This window comes from Eptatretus burgeri, chromosome 4, assembly GCF_056783735.1.
Source record: "Eptatretus burgeri isolate ZD-2024b chromosome 4, Ebu_testis_v1, whole genome shotgun sequence".
Lineage (NCBI taxonomy): Eukaryota > Metazoa > Chordata > Myxini > Myxiniformes > Myxinidae > Eptatretus > Eptatretus burgeri.
The window spans coordinates 120,143,606-120,163,191 of record NC_140964.1 but is presented as its reverse complement, the minus strand read 5'-3'; the positions used below and the strand labels follow the sequence as shown (position 1 = coordinate 120,163,191).

The window sequence follows — 19,586 nt, the reverse complement described above, 5'->3', positions numbered from 1 at the left end:
TACGTGTGGGAGGGGAGTTACGTGTGGGAGGGGAGTTCCCTCGAAGGGGATTAATGATGTAAGTGTTAAATAAAATTATTTAATTCTAACTTTCACCAAACTTTGTGATCACACCTAAAAATACATACATACGCATATATAAATCGAAACGTGTGGAATATGACAAGCACTCCCCCAATCTCCATTGAACATAGTCCGACATCGATCATATCACGTGCCTTCTGGTTGAATGGTTTGCATTAGCGGGAACAATCATCTGGGTGGCAGACGCATGGTTGCTCTGTGAGGATTATGCGGTTTTTTTTTCCCGTGTGAGACATAATCCGCGGTGATGCTCACCATAACAGTCAGGAAGTGCGTCTGATTCGAAACGACGAATGTGGTCATCATTGGTTAAATATTTATCAGTTTGCCGTCTTGATGAGAGCAAACAAGCCTGAAATCCGGATAGGCAGCTCAGTTTGATGTTTAACTGATGTTGACCATGTAATCTTTGTCTGTTTGACAGGGTGCCATTTCTGGCGAGCAAAATAAATGCCTTGGCCAAGACCTCTGGGTTGGAGGTGACGCTTTGGTGTAGGACTATGTCCAATGGAGATCGGGGGAGTGTCAAATGGAGATCTGGACCTGAACCTATCACACTCCACATGTTTCGAAATTTTTTTGAATGCACTGTCGAGGCTCATATAAGAGCTAACACACAGAAATGCACAACAAGGGGAGCAGGAGACAAGAGGGGCGGGCGAGAGAAGAAAAAACAGGAGAAGGAAGCAAAAAAACAACAAAACAAAACAAAACAGAACCGAGACATGAGGAGATCTGTGGAAGGAAGAGGAATGGGACGGGGTACACAGGGTAAACAAGATGGACACTATAGAGACTTTCAGGTCCTAACACGACAGGGACTTTAAGGAAGGAAAGCAAGGAAGTTGAAGGAGGTGTGTTTAGGGTGGATTAGCGGGGGTAGAAAAGATTGTGATTTTGGATGGGGGAAGATAAGAGATGATGGTGAACAGTTGTTATGAAAAAAAAAATGGAGGGAAGAATGGGATTGAAGAGAGTGGGAGTTTGTTCAAAAGGTGGGGGAAAAAAGAAAGAGGAATGAAAGAGTGATGGTGAGCAAGTGATTCTTGATTTTGGTAGTTTTACCAGAATGGGGTTGCTGGCGGACCTTGAGCGCCCTGCGGAAATATGGGGGGGGGAGGGGGGGACATATCTCAGACAGAGCGGGGGGGGGGGCAAAGCCGCAAAGGAGATGGTAGAAGACAGAAAGACCACAGACCTGCCTGCGGTGAGAGAGTGAGAAGCCCAAAGACTCACTGAAGATGCCAATAATCCTAAATGCCTTGGTTTCTACAGCGTGAAGCCGAGGAAGGTGAGAGGCGGGAGCACCAATCCAGAGGAGAGAGCAGTACGCTATTAGGCTGCGGGCGGAAGCATTGTATGTGGTCAGGAGCTCAGGTGTGCCAAGGAAGGACTTCCCAGTCCCAGAGGATTCCCAGTCGGCGACTGGCTTTGGAGGCCAGGTTGGAAATGTGCCTCTCCCCGGAAAGATCATGGCATATAGTGAGAACCAGAAGCTTGAATGAAAGGACTTCAAGAAGATTGTTGAAAAAGTAGATGGGAGGAGGGGGGGGTTTCCACACAGTCCTTTCGGAGAGACACAGTGAGAGTGTGAGATTTGTCAGGGTTGAAAGACGTGTTCCACGTGTTGGATCACCTTGTGATTTTATCCAGATCTGCAGAGGGTGAAAAGGCTGCTGCTTGCCGATCTGAGGGATGATAGATGTAACGAGAGAGGGTGGAGTCATCAGCAGAGAGAAAAAGAGGGTTTTCCAGGGAATCGGAGAGATCATTGATGAAAACCAGAAAAAGAACAGGGCTCAGAACACTGCCTTGTGGAACTCCAGCCTTTACCCACCGATCACATCACTTGCCTTCTGGTTGAATGATTTGCATTAGTGGGAGCAATCGTCTGGGCGAGCGGGGCGAGCCGTTACCGTGCCCGCACCATGTGTGACCCGAGCGGAGATCACCAAGGTCCGTCGGACCAAATGACCACTTTTATTGGCTTTAACAGCCTACTAATTTCCCGAGCGCACCGTGGAAGTCAATGGGAGGAATGGACGCAACGAACAGGTTTACATTCAAACAATGGGGCATTTATTTTTAGACAAGCAATCAATGGGGGAAGGGGACATGACACGAGAAAAGCCTACAGCTGATGCATATTCAATTATGTACAGGCATGCACTTAACCATCATTTCTACTTACAAAGACAAGGCGCCACAGAACAGACTTTCATACAAAAACCCAGAAAAGAAACGGGCCCGTGAGCCTTTATTTGAACCCGGAGCCTGGATGACCGAAGGTTCGCGAGAGGCCATGCAGGTTACCTGGCTGCCCCTGGTGACGGCTCGAACGTCTTCGGGTCTGCGACCCGTGGTGTCTCTGCCTGGCCCTCGTGTCACAACGCGCCAGTCGCGTGAGCGGCCGACCGGCTTAAGCAGCTGTGCGAGCGGCTTGAGCGGCTGCTTGGTTCTCCTCGGTGGTCCGGCTCTCATCGCGGCCTTTGGTCAGGCCTGGCGGGCGATGCTTTCGGAGGAGTGAACGGGTCCTTGCTCTTTGAGAGTTGATGTTCTTGGTGACCCGTCCACCACCTGAGCAACGTCGCTCGACCGCCTTCAGCGCCGTTCGCCCAGACCACCAAGCTCCACTGCTGTCCCGTCGACCGTCATCCCAAGCGCTTCCGACTGGCTCTCCTCGCTCGGACTCCGACGAACTCGCCGGACTGGCTGCTTCTCCGCGACGACCACTCCTTCTTTAGCTTCTCCAGCTTCGACACACACGACTGGCCTCCAACTAGCTTTCCTCGCCCACGATTCCTGCTTCCGCTTCGACTGGCTCTCCTCGCCCGGCGACTACGACACACACGACTGGCTCTCCTCACCCGGCGACTGCGACACATACGACTGGCTCTCCTCGCCTGGCGACACACACGACTGGCTCTCCTCGCCCGGCGACTGCGACACACCGACTTAGTCGAGCTCCGCCCTTTTATTTGATCTAGCGAGCCGCCCCTTGAACTCTCACCCGAGGCTGGGGCTCCGCCCACTCTTCACTTCCGACCTCTCACCCCTCGAAATCCTCGCTGGAAACCCCATGTTTGACGTCACTGGTTTGTTTCGGGAAAGCCATCCTGTAATCCGAATATGGTAATCGGCGCACAATGACGGTTGGTGCGGAGGTGGCGTTGTTTGTTGTAGGATGAGGAGATGACGGTTGTTGTTGTCTGTTCGCGTTGTAGGCGATGATGGTGTTGCGATGTTTTGAAATAAAAGATAGATAAAGAATAATGGCCACCTCAAAGATTCACAGCCCGGCACACGAACAATGTCCTTTACACATCGGTGGGGATTCTAACCTGAAACACATACTTATCGAAATAACTGATCTCCGGGGAACCTGTGTGATGTTTTGTGAATTTCCACAAACGCAACAGTGTACACAAACAAATCAAACAAATAAGCAAATATATATAAAAATTCACTTTTATAATACAGATTATAAGTGATGTTGTTTGACATTCAACAAGAGGATGAGATCAGGCAAGTAATGTGGTCACTGAGAACCCAATTCAACGAATATAGCAGTCTGGGTGGCAGACGGACGGTTACTCTACACGGATTCTACTTGGTGGGGAATTTATACCTGAAACATCTGTCATCATTTTGGTGGGACGCAGTATATTTTTTCCCCACTGTTGCAGGAGATGCCTGAAAGTTTTGAATGATGAAACACAATGACCAACAGATGAGAATTCACCTGTACGTATCAAAGAATTGAAGCAAACATCACTGCAACCATCCACACTATTGCTCAAGACACATTGCATGCAATAATGAACAACATGCTGATTCACGAATGCAACGATTCCAATGGGGCCCATTTGTTGGATGTAACTTTTAAGTATCTGTGTTATATCTCAGCATAATCTCTGATCTCTGTGCTTTCCAACAATGTCCTATACACGGTATTTATGATGTTCATTAATTATTTATAGCACTAATAAACGTGTCAGATATAAATGGCCCACGCTGTATAATTCACTTCTTACTGATTTACATTAATGTTAATGTAAACCAATTTTGAGAGAAAACTCACTGAAAATTCATCAACTGGTAGAAGTCTGCACATTTTAGAATCGGGTTCTTTCGAGTGTTTAATGAAAATTAGACAAATGAAAAATAAAGAGATAAGTTAACACCTTCAGCAGCACCATGGGGAAAGCTGGGGAAACATCTCCTGGAGACTCCAAAGGATAGGACCCTTCTGCCTGGACAAAACGCATGAGTGTACACAATGCCAGCTCCTGCAACAAAAGAAGAGGGGGGGGGCAGGAATGAAATATGAAGCAACAAGACAAAAGACGTCTCAATACTCTAACCAATTACAGAAGAGGGGCCATCATCCATAGAGAGGAAGTTGGTACCTGGCTGTTGGGCCAAAGAGACTACAGGCATAATGATGTAATCTCTATCCAACACCAGTTAAGAACCCTTCCACATGACAAGATAAGTATTTCGGCCAACTTAAATACCAGCCCATACCATCAAACTACCATCGTCAAAATGATAACACCACTTAACACACAAATATCAAACGGATCCCCCACCTAATCCCTCGACTCGAACACATCTGTCATTGAAGTTGAGGCAGAATCTTGACTCGTCGGTGAAAATAACATGGTGCCAACAGTTCACCCTCCGGCTGTGATGTTGTGTCACGTATTGCATGCACTGCTGTCGATGGCGGTGTTGGAGGGATGTGGAGCAGTAGTCTTACAGACATCACACTACCTGCATGAAGACCGTTCTGAAAGGTCTCAGTCAAAATTTGATGGTTGATTGAACTTTGCAGGTAATTTTGGAGAGATAATGTAGTTCTGTGGAAATGTGTTTCGGTCCAGTAAGTGTTACAAGATAACAATCCTGACAGGTTGTAACCCTTGGTTGACCTGAATGAGGTTATCTATGTAATCTGTCCAGTCTGTTCTTGCCAGTATCTTCAAAATTATGTGATGAACACTGAACTGGGAGGCAATGGCAGTGTCAGTAATCCTTCTTGAAACAATAATATCATAATAAATGCAAATAAAAATAATAATAAAAACTTAAGAAAAAACAACTTTTTTAAAATTCAACATGAATATGAAACTTTCACGAAACAACTTTGGTTGAAACAATCATTGGAGAGGGAACAGATTGTCGGGTGGCCACAGAGTGAGCAAATATAGTCAGACTATAAGAATATTCATTTTTAGCTCACCTGTACTTTAATCAGGTGAGCTTACGCGATCAAGCAGTGTCAGTGAGTGAGTGAGTGAGTGAGTGAGTGAGTGAGTGAGTGAGTGAGTGAGTGAGCAAGTCCGTAAACACTTCAGTCATTATCGCTTGAACCAAACACACAATTTTGTTAAAATTTGGCCACAAGCTTCATATCTGATGCCGAACGAAGGTGTATTGACTGAATCCAAATCTGCACTCATTTAGTCGGTCTAAGGGAGGGGGGTTGAGCTTCAGGACAGGCGGTCATACTTTTTCTTGTGAGGTATAAACTTAACTCGTCCGACACATTTACAATATGAAGCTCTGTGGAAAATTTGGCGATTCTAGCTGCCCTCATTGTCCAGTTATTCTGCCCACAAACAAAGAAACACACGGGCGGGATCAATGAAATACTCGTGCATTCAGCCTAAGACGGTTCAGCGTGAGTAACAAAATAAACTCACCTGAACTGGTGCAGAAGAATGCATCATCAATGTGAGAAGATGGCTGGAGCACTCATTATATCGACGTCTTATCCATATCTTGTATTGATCTTCAGGAGAAAACTCTTCTGTAAACAAGCATTTAATCACTCGATGAGTTGATGTGGAAAATAAGAGCAGCAAATGCATTATTTTAAAACAAAACCATATTTAAAACAACAAAATTGGGTTTTTACTGCACGGATCGAGAATTAAACTTGAACAGTACTCAGAAGAGCGCATCCCTTCACCAGGCTGAACAGTTTACGTTTTATATCCCACTGATAGGCCGGATCTGCATCCGGACCTGAACCAAAATTGAATCGGCTTCTTTTCTGTCACCAACGAGTATACAAAGTTTGTCACAATCCATCCCAAACTTCTTGGCATAGCATGCTATATATCGTTTTTGGCCCAATCGCTCAATGGTTTTAAATTATTTCGCATGCAGCATCAACAGCTGAACACTGACCCATGTATAATATGTGATCGTTTCTAAATTTAAAAAGCTAAACACTGACCCATACATAATATGATATTTTCTCAATCTAAAAACCTGAACACTGACCCATGTATAATATGTGATATTTTCTAAATTTAAAAAGCTGAACACTGACCCATATATAATATAATACATTTTCTAAATCTAAAAAGCTGATCACTGACCCATATACAATACATTTTCTAAATCCAAAAAGCTGACCACTGACCCATATATAATATGATATTTTCTAAATTTAAAAAGCTGAACACTGACCCATGTATAATATGATATTTTCTAAATTTAAAAAGCTGAACACTGACCCATGTATAACATGTGATATTTTCTAAATTAAAAAAGCTAAACACTGGCCCATATATAATACGATATTTTCTAAATCTAAAAATCTGAACACCAGAGTGTACGAGGTGCAGTGGAACACGAGAAGCAAGCGTGCCAGCATCAACTCCGCTTTATTGCATGTCCGGATATACATTCCTGCCACCCCTAGCGGGCGAGGCATGATATACGAAAACCCAATCACGTGATACAGCACACTACTCCCCTCGTAAAATGACAAGTCAAATGATGAAAGGACACTCATAACATGACCACCCGAAACCCATCAGCACTCATAATCCTCCAAGTACCGCGGCCGCACTCTGACCCGCCTCGGACGGGCAGCGACGCCAGACGGCCCAGGCTCAGACGCCTCCCGGCTCGGTCGAGGTGACACCCCCGCCGGACTCGCGCCATCCGCAATAACAACCGCCCCCGGCCGACCAGCCTGCCCGACGTCTCCCCTGGTAGGACAGAATCAGGCGAAGACCCCCTGGGCATCGGCACATCCGGCCCTGGCGATACAATATCTGGCCCTGGCGACATTACACGTGGGGGTACCACATCATTCGGCCCGGGGTGTGTGGGGGGGTGACGCTGGACAGCGATCATGCATTTGGTCCACATGCCGCTTCCACACTTCCCCACCATCAGTCCGCACCATGCAATTCGCCGGCCCCAGTACCACAGAGACAACAGCCGGCACACATTTGGAACTGTGGAAATAATCGCGCACCATTACCCGCTGCCCCACATCGAAGCCGCGCAGCCGCGTCGGACGCGACACCGCCCCACTCCCCGACCCTCCAGGTTGCAGAAAATCCAACAACAGCTCCGATGCGCGTGACATGAAAGGTTGAAATGCCGGTGTTGAAGGCAGATCGCTCCAATTCCCCGTAGAAATCGCCTGGACGACACGGGCGAGCACAGGATCACGAGCCGATTCCACCGCGACCTGTCTGGCCGTGACCGGCCCGCTTTGGACCTGCCCCAGCGTGAACACATCGACCCGGTCGGCCAACTCAGACGCAGCTGGACCCTCCGCACACGGCAAGCGTGAGAGCCCGTCACAGTTAGCATGCTTCTCGGTGCTTCAGAAATGAATATCATAATCATAAGCACCAAGAAACAGACACCACCGCTGTATTCGCGCGGCTGCTACAACCGGCACCCCGCGCTCGGGTCTCAGGATGAATTGAAGCGATTTGTGATCCGTCTGCAAAGTGAAATGCCGCCCCAGCAGGTATTGATGAAACCTCCGCACACCCCAGACGAGGCTGAGAGCCTCACGCTCGATCTGGGCATATCTCCGCTCTGCTGCGGACAGGGTCCGGGATGCAAAACAAACAGGCTGCTCGGAACCATCGTCCATCCTGTGGGAGAGCACTGCCCCGATGCCTTATGCAGAGCTGTCGCATGCCAATAGGAGCGGACGCGCAGGCTCGTAGTGCAGGAGGACCGTATCCTCTGTGAGCAGCCGCTTGACGCGGTCGAACGACGCCTGGTGTGCAGGCCCCCAAGCCCAGCGCTCGTCCTTCCTGAGCAACCGTGTTAACGGCGCAAGTTGTGAGCTGAGCCCTCGCACGAACCTTTGGTAATACTGGGCCATACAAATGAACGAGCGCAGCTGCATCTTGTCGCTAGGCGGTCGTATGTGTTGAATCGCTTCGACCTTCCGAGGACCTTTCAACAGCCCCTCCGGCATGATGATGTGCCCGAGGTATTCCAAGCGCTGCTTGAAGAACGCGCACTTGTCCCTGTTCAAGCACAGGCCGCACGCTTCTAGCTTTGTCAGCACTTGGGCAATGTTCGCAAGGTGCTCGTCCGCCGTTTTCCCCACAATGAGCACATCATCCAGGTAGGTCTGAGCAGGCAGGCCAATGCAAACCTGATCCATGGCTTTCTGCCACAAGGCTGGGGCCGAAGCAATCCCAAAACAGAGTCGGGTATATCGATAGAGTCCTTGACACGTGTTGATTGTCAAAAGCTCGCTACTCCCGGGATCCATCGCCAGGTGAAAATATGCATCACGCAGGTTTAGCTTCGTGAAGTATTGACTCCCCGCCAATCGCGCATATATTCCATCGATTGACGGCAGTGGATATTGCTCCACGCTGAGCCCCGGGTTAACCGTGGATTTGAAGTCCCCGCACAATCGGACGTCTCCATTGCGTTTCAGCACCGTGACAACCGGAGTGGCCCAATCTGAGTACGACACCTGTTCGATCACTCCACAAGCCTCCAGCCTATCCAGCTCACCCTTGACCTTGTCCCGCAGGGCATACGGCACCGGACGTGGTTTACAAAAATGAGGAACCACCCCCTCCTTCAGGAAGAGTTTTGCCTCCATGCCATTGAGTTTCCCAAGGTCGTCGCAAAACAAACCTTGCTGTCTTTGAAGAATCTTCTCCAACTGATCCTCCCACCGGCTCGGCATGGGTTGCACAAGATGAACTGCGGCCCACTCTAGCCTGATGCGGGCCAGCCAATCTCGGCCGAGGAGAGATGGTCCCTTCCCCCCCCACGACGTACACCCGAAGCGTGGCGACCTGGCCTTGGTACCGCACAGACACGTCTGCCATCCCGACTGGCGTTATCTTCTCGCGGGTGTATGTGAACAGTGTGAGGTTGGACCTGATAAGCTTCAGGCCGTTGAGTCTACGCGCGGTCTGTTCGCCGATGATCGACACAGCCGCTCCCGTATCGACCTGGAACGTGATCGGCGTTTTGTTCACTTCGATTTCCACCGTCATCAGGCGCGCCACCGCCGGGCCAATTGAAAACAGGCTCAACAACGGCCGCCGGTTCCGCCCCAGGTCGCCTCGCACATCGCCGTCCATGACCCTAACAGTGGCCGGCGCCCCACGGCACACACGCTTCAGATGACCCACCTTGTGACAATTTAAACACGGTGCCTTTATACGGGCACGCACGGCACAGGTGTCGACCTCCGCATCCCAAACACGTCCGCGGGGTCACCTGCAGCGAAGGTCATGCGCGCGTCCCAGGGTGCTCGCGACCCCGCGTGGCGGGTGATGGCCCGAACATCCCCGCGAGTCTGCTCGACCGCTGTAGCCGTGCTGACCGCCGAGTCGAATGTCATGGCTTCACCTTTCAGCCGTAGAACCGCCGAAACCATCTTCGCATCTTGTAAACCAGCGATAAAACGATCTCTGAGCCGCGCTGGATGCTCCCCCGCCGTGAACTTGCAGGCCACAGAAGAATGCTTAATCCGCGCCACGAAACCAGTGACGCGTTCCTCTGAACCTTTCGAGAGGCGATCGAACTGGTATCGAGCGAGTTGTAATGACTTCTCCGGCGCCATGCTTGCTTTCATCTTCTCCACAATGTCCTGAAACGACAGCCCGTCATCACGGGGCTTGTCCGGCGCCACCAAATCACTCAGTAGTCGATAATGCTCCGCCGAAAGCGAAGCGAGCAAGATCGACTTCTGTTTGCTCTCGTCGACCACATCATTCGCGTGGAAATAGCATCCCAATTGCTTTGAAAACAATTCGAAGTCGTCTCCGACGAAAACGGGCACATGTCCGTTTTCAACCATCCTCGTCAGCCAACTAGAGTGTCCGAGGTGCAGTGGAACACGAGAAGCAAGCGTGCCAGCATCAACTCCGCTTTATTGCGCGTCCGGATGTACATTCCTGCCACCCCTAGCGGGCGAGGCATGATATACGAAAACCCAATCATGTGATACAGCACAAACACTGACACATGTATAATATGATATTTTCTAAATCTCAAAAGCTGAACACTGACACATGTATACTATGATATTTTCTAAATTTAAAAAGCTGAACACTGACCCATGTATAACATGTGATATTTTCTAAATTAAGAAAGCTAAACACTGACCCATATACAGTGGGGAGAACAAGTATTTGATACACTGCCGATTTTGCAGGTTTCCCCACTGACAAAGCATATAGAGGTCTGTAATTTTTTTCATAGGTGCACTTCAACTGTGAAAGATGGAATCTAAAACAAAAATCCTGAAAATCACATTGTATGATTTTTAAATAATTTATTTGCATTTTATTGCATGAAATAAGTATTTGATCACCCACCAACCAGTAAGAATTGCGGCTCTCACAGACCTGTTAGTTTTGTCTTTCAGAAGCCCTCCCATTCTCCACTCATTACCTGTATTAATTGCACCCGTTTGAACTCGTTATCTGCATAAAAGACACCTGTCCACACTCAATCAATCAGACTCCAACCTCTCCACAATGGGCAAGACGAGAGAGCTGTCTAAGGACATCAGAGACAAAATTGTAGACTTGCACAAGGCTGGGATGGGCTACAGGACAATAAGCAAGCAGCTTAGTGAGAAGGCAACAATTGTTGGCACAATTATTAGAAAATGGAAGAAGTTCAAGATAACAGTCAATCTCCCTCAGTCTGGGGCTCCATGCAAGATCTCACCTCCTGGAGCCTCAATGATCATGAGAAAGGTGAGGGATCAACCCAGAACTACACCGCAGGACCTGGTCAATGACTTGAAGAGAGCTGGAACCACAGTATCAAAGAAAACCATAAGTAACACACTACGCCGTCATGGATTAAAATCCTGTAGCGCACGCAAGGTCCCTCTGCTCAAGCCAGCGCATGTCCAGGCCTGTCTGAAGTTTGCCAATGACCATCTGGATGATCCAGAGGAGGAATGGGAGAAGGTCATGTGGTCTGATGAGACCAAAATAGAGCTTTTTGGTTTAAACTCCACTCGCCATGTTTGAAGGAAGAAGAAGGATGAGTACAACCCCAAGAACACCATCCCAACCATGAAGCATGGAGGTGGAAACATCATTCTTTGGGGATGCTTTTCTGCAAAGGGAACAGGACGACTGCACCGTATTGATGGGAGGATGGATGGGGCCATGTATCGCGAGATCTTGGCGAACAACCTCCTTCCCTCAACAAGAGCATTGAAGATGGGGCGTGGCTGGGTCTTCCAGCATGACAACGACCCGAAACACCCAGCCAGGGCAACTAAGGAGTGGCTCTGTAATAAGCATCTCAAGGTCCTGGAGTGGCCTTGCCAGTCTCCAGACCTGAACCCAATGGAAAATCTTTGGGGGGAGCTGAAAGTCTGTGTTGCCCAGCGACAGCCTCGAAACCTGAAGGATTTGGAGAAGATCTGTATGGAGGAGTGGGCCAAAATCCCTGCTGCAGTCTGTGCAAACCTCGTTAAGAACTACAGGAAACGTCTGATCTCTGTAATTGCAAATAAAGGTTTCTGTACCAAATATTAAGTTCTGTTTTTCTGATGTATCAAATACTTATTTCATGCAATAAAATGCAAATTAATTATTTTAAAATCATACAATGTGATTTTCAGGATTTTTGTTTTCGATTCCATCTTTCACAGTTGAAGTGTACCTATGATAAAAATTACAGACCTCTACGTGCTTTGTAAGTGGGAAAACCTGCAAAATCGGCAGTGTATCAAATACTTGTTCTCCCCACTGTATAATATGATATTTTCTAAATCTAAAAAGCTGAACACTCACCCATGTATAATATGTGATATTTTCTAAATTTAAAAAGCTGAACATTGACCCATGTATAATAGGTGATATTTTCTAAATTTAAAAAGCTGAACACTGACCCATATATAATATGATATTTTCTAAATTTAAAAAGCTGAACACTGACCCATATATAGTATGATATTTTCTAAATCTAAAAAGCTGAACACTGACCCATATAAATAATTATGATATTTTCTAAATTGAAAAAGCTGAACACTGACCCATGTATAATATGTGATATTTTCAAAATCTAAAAAGCTGACCACTGACCCATATATAATATGATATTTTCTAAATTTAAAGAGCTGAACACTGACCCATATATATCATATTTTATAAATTTCAAAAGCTGACCACTGACGCATATATAAGATATTTTCTAAATTTAAAAAGCTGAACACTGACCCATATATAGTATGATATTTTCTACATCAAAAATCTGAACACTGACCCATGTATAATATGATATTTTCTAAATCTAAAAAGCTGAACACTGACCCATGCATAACATGTGATATTTTCAAAATCTAAAAAGCTGACCACTGACCCATATATAATATGATATTTTCTAAATTTAAAGAGCTGAACACTGACCCATATATATCATATTTTCTAAATTTAAAAATCTGACCACTGACGCATATATAATATATTTTCGAAATTAAAAAAGCTAAACACTGACCCATATATAATATGATATTTTCTAAATCTAAAAAGCTGAACACTGACCCATATATAATATATTTTCGAAATCAAAAAGCTGAACACTGACCCATATATAAAATGATATTTTCTAAATTTAAAAAGCTGAACATTGACCCATGTATAACATGTGATATTTTCTCAATCTAAAAAGCTGAACACTGACACATGTAAATATATATTTTCTCAATCTCAAAAGCTGAACACTGACACATGTATAATGATATTTTCTAAATTTAAAAAGCTGAACACTGACCCATATATAATATGATATTTTCTAAATCTAAAAAGCTGAACACTGACCCATGTATAACATGTGATATTTTATCAATTTGAAAAACTGAACACTGACCCATGTATAATATGATATTTTCTAAATCTAAAAAGCAAAAACACTGACCCATACATAATATTGTTACGAATTTCCGCCCACCCGGCGTGCGATCGGCCACGTAACTAGAATCGCGACGAGTCACCCACGGGAACGGCCAATTTAGTCGTGACCCTCTTGGAACTACCGCCAAGGAGCTAGCCACAGGTGGGGGTTTAACCTCACCACAACTCAGTCCGCATTCTACCCATGCGAAATAGGGTGAATCGCCGAATGTCGATATACCTAAGTACCCGCGCGGGTAGCGTACCGAGGAGTTGTACCATGCCGCAGGTGGACTCCGGACACGAACCGCTGAAGCGGCTCGTTCTGTGCTGCAGGGATAGCCGAGCGGAGTTATCGTCGACCTCGACGGTTCAGATTATTTATTGGGTGTCTACACCCACTACCAATCCCTTACGTGATGCAAGATGGAACTTTCAATCGAAGGAAAGGACGCAACGAAATGGGAAACAATTTGACAAGCACTTTTATTCACATTCAGACAAGCACGTATTCACAGCCATACATTAATGCACGTATACAGTCAAATAGAAGTAAAAGCAATACGACCGACTAAAGCAATGTACAAGCACTTAATCAGATTTACTTGTCGGACTGGCGCCACAAACACATATACAAAAGCAAAGAAAACACAAGCACCCTCACAGGCAAGGAGGCAGACAGGTCCGTGGACCAAATGAACGTGGGACATGGGTGATCAGCCAGGTCCACGAGACCGAAGGGGTCTTACCCGCACTCTCGTGGCGCGATGGCAGGCTCGCCGCAATGTCCGCGTAACGTGCTTGACTCTGTGCCCTTGGTATGGTCGGTGAGCTCCTTCAGGCGTGCGTCGCACAGGCACCATGGTTGGGTTGGGGAACGGACGGGGTTACCGGCGCTATCTCAGTGCAGATGGGGGGGATTGTTGATGCTCAGGGTCGGGAGAGGGGAATGGCGGACGCTCCGTCCCACTAGCGGGGTCCCGGGACCGCACGGACTCCATCGAACTCTCGACCCTGAGCCCTCTTCTGCGTCCCTGCTCCACTCCGCGACTCGTCCCTCGACCTCCACTCCGAGCTCCGTCCCCTTCGCCGTCCGATCCCCGCAAACACACGCCTCAGACTCCACGACTTCCGACCAGCGCCAATTTCTGCACCCCTTTCTGCACCCCACGTCGACCTCCGTCTTCACTCGATGAGCGCCACTTTCTGCACCACTTTCTACACCCCACGTCGACCTCCGTCTTCACTCGACGAGCGCCACTTTCTGCACTCCTTTCTGCACACATGAGCTGCATTGTCCTCGCGTCTTTATAGACCGGGGGAGAAGCTTGTATGCAGATTCGCGGATCAAAACGCGCTTGGAGGCGGGGCCACATCGCCCGACGCTTGCCCATTGGACGGAGAAAAAGGGGCGTGAGCCTCTCCTGATCTGTTTTCCTCTCCTAAAAGGAACGCATTCACAGCGGGTTCGGAGGCGGGGCCATGCCACCGATGCTCAGTCATTGGATGGAAGAAAAGGGGCGTGAAGCCTTCCTGATCCGTTTTCCTCTCCTAAAAGGAACGCATTCACACTCGTGGCTTGCTGCGTTCGGCAAGAATCACCGAACGGGCCCTGGACAGCACGACGTTCGGTGTTGACTGGTGGTGTGGTTGATGGTTGGGGAAGGAGAAAGGCAAAGGTGGTGGGGGGTTTGCTGTGGTGGTTTGGTTGTTAGCAGGCATCGTTTGGGAATGGCGGTGAAGCGATGTTTGCGGGATGGAGTTGTGGAGGTAAAGAGGTGAAGCTGGTGGTGTTTGAGTTGTTGGCAGCTTAATGGTCCAAAATAATGATAGAGAAAGAAAAACGGCTAACTCAAAGCGTCGCAGCCCGGTGAACACGGAAATTCCCTCTAAACAACGGTGGGGAAATCTAACTACACATGAACTTATCGATATATCTAACCTGAGGACCTTTCTGGTGTATTGAAAATTTCCACAGCCGTAACAATATGACATTTTCTATATCGAAAAAGCTGAACACTGACACTTGTATAACGATAAGGGCACTCGGTAGAGCGCATACCTGATCCACGAGAACATATCGGGCCCAATACATTTTTGAAATACCATGCTATCCAGTACGATATCATTTTGGGCCCTTTCTCTCAATGGTGAAGAATCACTTAAAAAATTGTCGTAGTCGGATTCAGATTCGGATCTGGATCTTCATCAATTTTGAATCAATTCTTCCTTGTCACACTCCCAACCAGTCCACGAAGTTTCATCCGGATCAGTCCACAACTTTTTGAGACATCGTGCTTTATATTGTTTTTGGCCCGATCTCTCAATGGTGAAGAATCACTTTAAAAATTCTCCTCGTCAGATCCGGATCCGGATATTCACCGAACTCTAATCAGTTCGGCCTTGTCACACACCGAACCTGTTCAAAAAAATTTCATCTGGATCTGTCCACAACTTTTTGAGATATCCTGTACACAAACAGACAAACAGAGAGGGGTGAAAACAACCTACTTCACCTTCGGTGGTGGAGGTAATAAATATGTGATTTCTCCAAGTCCAAAACTATGTGAAAAATTGATGAAATGCCCTGAAACTCGAACTTCTGTAACTTATAATAAAGCCATGTGCCAAGTTTCAGTTGAATATGTTTAAGTGCATGGGGAAAAAGTCAAAAAACCACAATCAGGATGGACAGACATATGGAGAGCTAGAATGCTGTACAATACGATATCGTTTTGGGCCCTTTCTCTCAATGGTGAAGAATCCCGATCAATGGTGAATGAAACCGGAAGGGGACCAATACAGAACATGCACTTCTCTGGAACAACCTTGAACAGAAAAAAACACACACGCACGCACGCCATTTTCCCTGACTAGAGCAGGGGTTAGCCTTGCAGGTCCCATGACATTCTCCATCATGGTTCCCTTTTTGGGGCAATGTTTTTTTATGATTTGATGCCCTTTTGACACCAAACCTGTAGTCACCTCTTACGACAAGCAGGGATACCCTGGACCTATTCTAAACCGAGGCACACACCGGGGCATTCCAGCAAGCTGGGACTCATTTTGCCAACAACGGAAGGATGGCAGGCTGAGTCAACCCCACCTGTTATTAATTCAATGGCCGAGCGGGATTTGAACTCAGGATTCTCGGATCCCAAGCCCACCACCCAAACCATTAAGCCGACAACAGGCTTCACCTTGAACAGAAAGCTATATTCACTACTCCCATGGGTTCCTGCGACATTGCCAGGCAACGCCAGGACCCACCTCCTGCCCCTTCCCCTCCTCCTCCCTCATCCCATCCCTTCCCCTCCCTCATCCAATCCCTTCCCCTCCCTCATCCCACCCCAACTCCTCTCCCACTGGACTCCCATCGATCTGAACTCCCGCCCTACCCTTTCACTTCGCACCAGACCCCCACCCCATCCCTATCCATCCCTCTGGACTACTACCCCACTCCTTCTCCTGCCTTCCCAGATTAGTGGAGCTTGGCTTTGGGGTTTCCCACTCTCTGGGGATGTGTAGACTGCAAAAATGCAAGTTATCTCCACAGCTGACTGATGTGGAGTCAGTCCGTGGACCAAATGTACGGATAAATATATAATATGATATTTATAATATGATAAATTATATTATAATACCCTCTGCCATCACCACCGGGTGGCGCTCCGCAACACACACATCGAGAATTTTTGTCGACCTTCCCTCCCGAGCCCCCGCAACGACAGATGAAACCGAGTAGCCCATGTTCACCAAGAGGTCAAACTTAGTCCATGTGCCAAGTTTGGGAGCAATTGGCCAGGTAGTTTTGGCATGATGGTTGCTACACACAGACAGACAGACAGGTTATTACATTTATGAGACAGTTTACATCAATAGTATTGTCTGTTGGCAAGTTGGCATAAGAACCGAATGTCACACTTGTTACCTCTGCCACCCAAGGTGGGTGGAGCTTATGTTTTCACCCGTCTGTCTGTTTGGCTGTGAACAGGATATCTCAAAAAGTTGTGGACGGATTGAAACGAAATTTGGTGCACAGATTGGGTGTGGGATAAGGACGAATTGATTACGTTTTGGTGAAGATCCTGATCCGGATCCAGATATGAGAATTTTGAAAGTGATTCTTCACCATTGAGAGATCGGGCCAAAAACGATATAAAGCACAATATCTCAAAAGGTCGTGGACGGATTGACACTAAACTTGGTGGACAGGTTGGATGTGTGACAAGGAATAACCGATTCGATTTTGGTGAAGATCCGTCCGAACCCGTTACACATACACGATAAATGTAAACTGTTCAGCCTGGCGGAGGTATGCGCTCAACTGAGTGCCGTTCCAGTTAGAAGGAGGACCTTGTTACAGCAAAGAAAGAGTGCATTCTGAATAGGTTCTCAGGCATGAGAGCGCCTCAGCATGAAAATAATAAATGAGGACATTTTCACAATAATCGCAGAAGCTGGGAACACATGAAATGTATAAACTTTGAAATGTAAGAAGTCTAAAGACGACGATGGTTCACGAGCGGTATTTGACGATGTAGATTGTTTCAGAAGTCAAGGATGAGACAATGTGATAATGTTTGACCAAGTTATTAAGATGATCAACATGATGTGGTACAAGTGACAGGTTATCAGCTGCAAAATGTCGAAAATCCGGTTTCGTTCAACAACTTTCAAAATTTGACCTTTGCATAACCTTTAAAGGTCACAAAACAATGTTGTGGACATTAGAATAAGGAAACAGGATACGTGCTATAGCTTGTTGGAGTTAGTTCATCGAAGAAGGTCGAAAACCCGGTTTGATTCCAACAACTTTGAAAATTTGACCTTTGTGACCTTTAAAGGTCAAAGGTCAAAGATTATGACCTTTGGTGCAAAACTTCCTCTGGAACATTCCAGGAACAATATAACTTCATGTAGGATATAGGGCATTTCGCACTCATCGGATTATCCATACTTTGATGAAATCAGCGTAAAAACAAACTTGAAGGTGGCGCCACGGGCAAGGTGTTCAAGATAGAGCAAAATGGTTTCAAGACTTTAGGTGGGGAATGACCTCAAGATTATGCATAAAAAATATTGTCATCCTCGCTCTCAAAGTTTGGGCGGTCGTATGATTTTTATGTCAAAATTCACAATTTTCCAAGTTCGTGACCTTGTGACGAAATTGAAAAATCGAGCTCCGTGGGGCTATGCAGGTGCCATTGGGTCAACCAAATACCTACCGAAACCCCTGCCAGATTCAACAAACCCCCAAGGAGAAGATATAAATTGAAATCGGCTACCCCCTAAAAACACAATTAGCAATTTTCTAAGTTCGTAACCTTGTGACCTTGACCTTGGGACGAAAATGAAAAATCGAGCTCCGTGGGGCTATGCAGGTGCCATTGGGCTAACGAAATACCGAAACCCCTGTCAGATTCGACAAACCCCCAAGGAGAAGATGCAAATTGAAATTGGATACCCCCTAAAAACATGTTTTTTGGGCGTGGCTCCACCCATAATGGGTGCACCACGCCCATTTTCAGGAAAACACAACTAGATCATGATATCAACCTCCCACCAAAATTGTCAAGATCGGATCAAAACCCACGGAGCTATGCTCGGGACAGACAGACAGACAGACACACAACAATAACGAATATAGTGGTCACTTATTTTTTTCGTGAAAATATTTTTTCATGAACCAATTATTTTTTTCGTGAAAATATTTTTTCGTGAACCAACAGGTTAACAAGTTATATGCAGAAATAATATAGAGGGGGAAGAGTGTGATTGTGGTGTGTGTGTGTGTGTGTGTGTGTGTGTGTGTGTGTGTGTGTGTGTGTGTGTGTGTGTGTGTGTGTGTGTGTGTGTGTGTGTGTGTAAGTGTGTGTGTGTGTGTGTGTGGGGGGGGGGGTGGGGTCCTCAGACTTAATGAAGGCCTCATTTGACGAGAACATTTCGGGTGCATGCAGTTTCATTTTATGGTTAACCAGACGAAATTAAATAAACGTATTGGTTACCCGGATGTTTGCAATTGCACTTTTTTCACATTGTTTGTGGTGTTACGCCTCTTCCTAAAAAGACGGCCAGCCATGGAAAACCTGAAATCTTTTGGCCACTATTCCTAAGCAAACGGCCAGCCATAGAAAACAAACCTAACGGTCGTTTCCATTGCTTATTTTAAATGGGTACCATGTTCTATTATGCTAAGGTTTGGTATGGTTCGTTCTATGCATGGTAAGGTTTCAGGCAGGGGTGAACACCATCCAGGTATGTACCAATAAAAGTCAAAATGGGGTTTTGTGGAATCAAGCGAGTCAAGACGCAAATTTTTAACCTAAATCG

At 46.7% G+C, this 19,586-nt stretch overlaps 1 protein-coding gene across 1 annotated transcript in view; it reads right to left on the bottom strand.

Annotated features, from left to right (window-relative positions):
* The window catches only part of NOC4L (nucleolar complex associated 4 homolog), a 134,706-nt gene that overhangs the window by 102,411 nt on the left and 12,709 nt on the right, over positions 1-19,586 (bottom strand). The window contains exons 3-4 of the mRNA XM_085879898.1: positions 5,793-5,899; positions 4,269-4,373 (exon numbers count right to left, since the gene is read on the bottom strand). Of these exons, the coding sequence (XP_085736024.1) occupies positions 4,269-4,373; positions 5,793-5,899 (212 nt within the window). The remainder of the gene's footprint in view (positions 1-4,268; positions 4,374-5,792; positions 5,900-19,586) is intronic.